Below are 6799 nucleotides of genomic sequence, written 5' to 3' on the forward strand. Positions count from 1 at the left end.
TAATGCAAGAAATTGTAAAGGGTTAATAAAGTGATGTTATTATTAAATTCTGCAAGATTCTCAAAATTCATATATTTTGTTTAACACGCAGAATACAAGGAGGTTCTCAGACAGAAAATCTATAAGTATTCTTTCGTTTTCCTCAACAACACCCTGAAAATTACTGTTTGTCTTCTTATTCAACCCGGGAAAGCAGAAGACAAGTGACAACATAATTCTAATTGAAGAAATGACTTGTGCGGAAATTAAAATTAATTTTAGAAGTAGTTTTATCAAGGCTTGGGCCGGAAACTGTGCAGTTACGCAAAAATGTATTTTAAAGGGTAATCATTTATCTTTTAATAAGGAGCTTAAGCCAATATCACATAATCAGCGTATTTCACAAGGAGCTCTCGCCCCGTTTCCGGTCCTGGAGCGGAAGCGGCGGTGGGACAGCTGTGGGTGTTACAGTGAAAGCGGTCCGGCCGGCTATGTGGGTGAAAGGTCGGGCGGCGGAGCGGGGACACTCGGGGAAGGAGGGCTTTGCACTCGCTCTGTCACTCCCGCTGCAAACAGCGCACCGACCCGGTGCTGCCTTGAATTTTTTTTTTGTCACCGATTACATTGTTTAAAAATTTTGTTTTGTTTTGTTTTAAGTTTTGTTCTCAACCGCAAGAGCTTGTACTGTCCTCCCAGCCATGTCCAAACAGCAGCAGCCGATCAGCCCGCTGAAGAATTTCTTCGCTGGGGGCTTCGGGGGCGTGTGTCTCGTGTTCGCGGGGCACCCCCTGGACACGATCAAGGTAAACTTCACGGGGGGTCACTGGGGGTCACGGGGAACCTGAGCGACTCGTCTCGTGTTTGTTCTGCATGTGTTTCTGACACCGCTGGGACACTTAAGTTGACTGTTACGTTTACCTCTGCGCGTTTCTTAAATGCTTATTGTGATCTAGAATGGATTTTTGCTTCTTAGTATTTTAGGTTGTGAAACTGTGTTTCCTCTTATTTACTGGACACGTACCGCCCCACTTTCTACCTCTTTGGGGACACGCTGGACGCGCATACTGTGAACCCCGGAGCTGTCGGGGTCGCAGGACGTGTTTTTCTAACTCCTGAGCCTCGGAGGGGTGGACTTCGGACTCGCTGAGCGCTGCGACCGGGAGAAGCCGGAATATTTAGGGGGTCGCAGGCCCGCACAGTGGCCGGCGATGTTGGTATTGTGATTATTTGTAACGCGCCTTCGCGTCCCTCAGTCGTTTGGAACGAGACAGTATTATAAATTGTTATAGTTGGTGTCGCGGTCCCACTCAGATAGTGCACGCTGTGACCTTTACCCCAGTTTCCTATCTAACCCGTAGGATAAAGAAACGACTTCCCACGTCACTCTCGACGCCAGGGGGTTGGAGATGAGCCTGTGATCTGCAAGCTCAGGTCTCCCTACCAGCTTGCCAAGCAGACAGTGCGGCTCCCATTGCATAGCAGACCAATCCACTCCGGGTTTTACTACCTACAGGGCTCTTCAATACAAACCAGAACTGGGTGCAAGAGATTTCGAGTTTGACTTTTTTTGACTACGTGTGTATGGTCAAAACAAGGTGAAATAATAAAGGCCTTATCCATCCATTTTCTGACCAGTTCAGGGTCGCAGGGGAGCCGGAGCCTATCCCAGCAAGCAACAGGCGCAAGGCAGGCTACACCCTGGACGGGACGCCAGTCCATCACAGGGCGCACACACACACACACACACACACACACACACACAAGGGCCAGTTTTCCCAGAAGCCAATTGACCCCCCAGCATGTCTTTACTCTGTGGGAGGACACCCTCGCAAACGCAGGGAGAACATGCAAACTCCACACAGACAGCACCCCAGGTCTGGAATGGAACCCGGGGCCTCCGCGCTGCCACCACGGCACCACCACGCCGCCTGGATGAAGGCCTTCAAAAAAAAGTGGTAAATTGTTACAAAAAATGCACCTTCAGCCCTGAGCGCTGCTGTGTCACCCCTCCAGGTGGAATCGCTGCAGCTGTGATGCTGGGGGGGGGGGGGGTCAGATCTCTCTCTCTCTCTCTCAGTCTAACCCCCACCCGTCTTGTCTCCATCTCTCCTGCAGGTGCGTTTGCAGACGCAGCCCAAGCCGAGCCCTGGCCAGACACCCCAGTATAAAGGCACGTTTGACTGCTTCAGGAAGACCTTCGTCAGAGAGGTGTGGGGGCTGGAGACCCTTACCTGGGGGGTGGGGGGGGGGGGAGGAAGGAGGGTGAAGGAGATAAAGGGGGGTCGAAAGTGTGGCTGGTAAGAGAGCATGTGGGGCGTTAGGCACCCCTTGTGAGGTTTAATCATTATCTGTCTCTTCCCCTGTTCCTCTGTCCTTCTCTCTCGCAGGGGGTGCGGGGGCTGTATAAGGGGATGGCTGCCCCAATCGTGGGGGTGACCCCAATGTTTGCCGTCTGCTTTTTCGGGTTTGGCCTCGGCAAGAAATTGCAGCAGAGGAGCCCCGATGATGTGCTGACGTGAGTGAGACCCCAAAGCTCCCCCCGTAAATTCACCACAGGGCTTTGCGTAGTGCAGCCCAGGGGTATTTGTGAGCGACGCTCTGTAAACCCAAATGTGTGCTTGAACTTCTTTGTCCTCTTGTCTACTCTTTCATTCCCCATCCCTCCCTCTCTTACCTGGTTCACTCCCTCTTTCATGTTGTTCAACTCTCTTTTCCTTCTCCCCGCCCCTTCCTGCCTTCTCCCCACCCCTTCCTGCCCTCTTCCCGCCTTCTCCCCATCCTCTTCCCCTCTCTCTCAGGTATCCCCAGCTCTTCGCAGCGGGAATGCTGTCGGGAGTCTTCACCACTGCCATCATGGCTCCTGGAGAGAGGATCAAGTGCCTCCTGCAGGTCAGGGCCGTGCCCCGCGGGTGTGAGGCTGTGTTTGAGCCGAGAGCGCTGTGTGGTCGAGTGACAGCGGGTTTACTCTGTGGCCCTGCAGATCCAGGCAGCCTCGGGGGAGGTGAAGTACGCCGGGCCGCTGGACTGCGTGAAGCAGCTGTACAGAGAGAGCGGATTGAGGGGCGTCTACAAGGGCACGGTGCTCACTCTCATGAGAGGTACTGACGAGGGGGGGGCCCTGGGAGACCCACTGGGAGACCCACTGGGAGACCCACTGGGAGACACTCTTGAGAGACCCACTGGGAGACCCACTGAGGCACTGAGAGACACACTGAGAGAGACACCGAGGCACTGGGAGACACACTGAGAGAGACGCTGAGAGACACACTGAGAGAGACACCAAGGCACTGGGAGACACACTGAGAGAGACGCTGAGGCACTAAGAGACACACTGAGAGAGACACCGAGGCACTGGGAGACACACTGAGAGAGACTCCGAGGCACTGGGAGACACACTGAGAGAGACACCGAGGCACTGGGAGACACACTGAGAGAGACACCGAGGCACTGAGAGACACACTGAGAGAGAGACTCAGGCACTGGGAGACACACTGAGAGAGACACAGAGGTACTGAGAGACACAGAGAGAGAGAGACCCTGGCACTGAGAGAGACACCGAGGCACTGGGAGACACACTGAGAGAGACGCTGAGAGACACACTGAGAGTGAGAGAACGTATTTGTTATTTTTTTGTTATATGTCATTTAATTTGTTGTTGCTTCTGCTGTTCTGTGTTCATGTTTTTGGCGATTCCTTTAATGTCTTTGTATAGGAGCGTACATGTAAATAAGCATTTCATTGCGCCTGTGTGTATGACAAATGAACTGGACTGAACCGACAGACTGAGACCCTGATACTGACGCTGTCTCCCTCTCTCAGACGTGCCGGCCAGCGGGATGTACTTCATGACGTACGAGTGGCTGAAGAACATCCTGACTCCCGAGGGCAAAAGGTCAGCTCCCGTGCCCGTCTCTCTGCAGCCGCGCGGTGGGCCGGTCAGTCAGCCAGCCAGCCAGTCTGTGTCGTTTTATCAGGACAGCAGTGCCCCTGACCGGGGGGAGGCTCATCGACCCCCCCAGAGAAGACACAAGTGTCCTGGGCACCGCTGGGGGCTGGGTGTGTGATATCCAACCGCCGGGCCTGGAGCCCCAACATTCAGGTCTCTGATCACCGCTGGCCCAGATGTGGCCGGGGACCCGCGGGCCTGACCGGGTCGGACAGGGGGCGTGTGCTTGGCAGGCCCGCCGCCCCTGGTGATCTGGGGCTACTGTAACCGTACGGTTGGAACGGGGTGCGTTTGGGCTTTTGAAACCAGGCCAGCTGAACAGAACGGGGAGGAGAGCTGACCCGCTGGCCCGCTGGCCGGCTGGCGGCGGCGCTCACGGATATTTCTGACCCCCCCCCCTCCTCTCTCTCCAGTCCCAACGAGCTCAGCGTCCCCAGCGTGCTGTTCGCCGGGGGCATGGCGGGCATCTTCAACTGGGCGGTGGCCATCCCTCCGGACGTGCTGAAGTCCCGGTACCAGACCGGTGAGACGGGTCGTGGGCCGGGGGAGGGAGGGGCGCAGGAAGAAAGTAGGGGTGGGGGGGAATAAGAAGGGGTCTCTCTCTGCTCAGGGGTCAGGAGGGAGCGGAGAACAGAACAGTCGTGCCGCCCACTGAACTCTGACTGGGTGGGGAGAGGTGTGCACTGACCCGGTCCCTCTGTCCCTCTGTCCCTCTGTCCCCAGCGCCGGAGGGCCGGTACCCACACGGTTTCCGGGACGTCCTGAGAGAGCTGCTCCGTGAGGAGGGCGTGGCCTCGCTGTACAAGGGCTTCACCGCTGTCATGCTGCGTGCCTTCCCTGCCAACGCTGTGAGTCTCTCTGGCCAGGCCGTGGTCTCTGAGCCTGTCCTCTCTGGGCAGCCAGGTCTGCCTGTGTCCAGTCTCTCTGGCCAGGCCGGGGTCTCTGAGCCTGTCCTCTCTGGGCAGCCAGGTCTGCCTGTGTCCAGTCTCTCTGGCCAGGCTGTGGCCACTGAGCCTGTCCTCTCTGGGCAGCCAGGTCTGCCTGTGTCCAGACTGTGGCCACTGAGCCTGTCCTCTCTGGGCAGCCAGGTCTGCCTGTGTCCAGTGTGTGTGTCCAGGCCGTGGTCTCTGAGCCTGTCCTCTCTGGGCAGCCAGGTCTGCCTGTGTCCAGACTGTGGTCTCTGAGCCTGTCCTCTCTGGGCAGCCAGGTCTGCCTGTGTCCAGTGTCTCTGGCCAGGCCGTGGTCTCTGAGCCTGTCCTCTCTGGGCAGCCAGGTCTGCCTGTGTCCAGTGTGTGTGTCCAGGCTGTGGCCACTGAGCCTGTCCTCTCTGGGCAGCCAGGTCTGCCTGTGTCCAGTGTGTGTGTCCAGGCTGTGGCCACTGAGCCTGTCCTCTCTGGGCAGCCAGGTCTGCCTGTGTCCAGTGTGTGTGTCCAGACTGTGGTCTCTGAGCCTGTCCTCTTGGGGAAGCCAGGTCTGCCTGTGTCCAGTGTCTCTGGCCAGGCCGTGGTTTCTGAGCCTGTCCTCTCTGGGCAGCCAGGTCTGCCTGTGTCCAGTGTCTCTGGCCAGGCCGTGGTCTCTGAGCCTGTCCTCTCTGGGCAGCCAGGTCTGCCTGTGTCCAGTGTCTCTGGCCAGGCCGTGGTCTCTGAGCCTGTCCTCTCTGGGCAGCCAGGTCTGCCTGTGTCCAGTGTGTGTGTCCAGGCTGTGGCCACTGAGCCTGTCCTCTCTGGGCAGCCAGGTCTGCCTGTGTCCAGTGTGTGTGTCCAGGCCGTGGCCACTGAGCCTGTCCTCTCTGGGCAGCCAGGTCTGCCTGTGTCCAGTGTCTCTGGCCAGGCTGTGGCCACTGAGCCTGTCCTCTCTGGATAGCCAGGTCTGCCTGTGTCCAGACTGTGGCCACTGAGCCTGTCCTCTCTGGACAGCCAGGTCTGCCTGTGTCCAGTGTCTTTGTTCAGGCTGTGGCCACTGAGCCTGTCCTCTCTGGGCAGCCAGGTCTGCCTGTGTCCAGTGTGTGTGTCCAGGCTGTGGCCACTGAGCCTGTCCTCTCTGGGCAGCCAGGTCTGCCTGTGTCCAGTCTCTCTGGCCAGGCTGTGGCCACTGAGCCTGTCTTCTCTGGACAGCCAGGTCTGCCTGTGTCCAGTGTCTGTGTCCAGGCTGTGGTCACTGAGCCTGTCCTTTCTTCCCAAGTTATGTTGAATCCATATGGACAGTATTTCATGTGTATAAACCTGCTGAATGAGTGTTCTCCTGGTATAAATCTGTCTCCCTCTTTCTCTCCCTCGCTCTCTCAGGCCTGTTTCCTGGGGTTCGAGGTGGCCATGAAGTTTCTCAACTGGATCGCTCCCAGCTTGTGAGCGCCGCCCCGCTCTGCCCTCTGGGACAGCTGGAGGTCAGGACACAGACGCGCCGTTGGAGAGAGGGACAAGAGCCAGACCTTTGCAGTCCTTGGCTGCAATATCTTTTTGATTGTTCTCGTTTTTCATTCATAATTTCCTGTTTTTTTTAACGATGGCCTTTGACTGAGACAAAAAAAATTATTTAGAACACTTTGCCTTAAAAACCTTCCTGAATGTCAAGCAAACAGTGCACTAAAATACAGGGAATACCAGTGTGTGTATATAGAATATATACTCTACACCTGTATATATGTGTATATGTACATGCCCTCCAGTGTGTGTGGAGAGGAACATTTATTGACCCTTCTAAGCTACAGTTCTGACTGGTATAAACCCAGTTATCAAACTAGCCTGGCCCCAGCAGTTGTGTGTATTTGGCTGTGTTTGTATTATTCTACCTTTATGTAGCTGCCACTTTTTATCCAAGGTGCTAACTGGACGATGAATGCACCGTAGCAGCGCTTGCACTACAGGAAGCAGGGCA

At 56.0% G+C, this 6799-nt stretch overlaps 1 protein-coding gene across 1 annotated transcript; it reads left to right on the forward strand.

The window, feature by feature from the left end:
* The first annotated feature begins 438 nt into the window (after positions 1–438).
* slc25a20 (solute carrier family 25 member 20) lies at positions 439–6661 on the forward strand. Its single transcript, XM_088917592.1, has 9 exons — positions 439–782; positions 2095–2187; positions 2367–2494; positions 2778–2868; positions 2960–3077; positions 3799–3871; positions 4339–4448; positions 4649–4773; positions 6211–6661. The coding sequence occupies exons 1-9, from the start codon at positions 678–680 to the stop codon at positions 6271–6273; spliced, it is 906 nt and encodes a 301-aa protein (XP_088773718.1). The 5' UTR covers positions 439–677; the 3' UTR covers positions 6274–6661.
* Positions 6662–6799: the final 138 nt, after the last annotated feature.

This window comes from Atractosteus spatula, chromosome 5 (assembly GCF_055471065.1).
Source record: "Atractosteus spatula isolate fAtrSpa1 chromosome 5, fAtrSpa1.hap1, whole genome shotgun sequence".
Lineage (NCBI taxonomy): Eukaryota > Metazoa > Chordata > Actinopteri > Semionotiformes > Lepisosteidae > Atractosteus > Atractosteus spatula.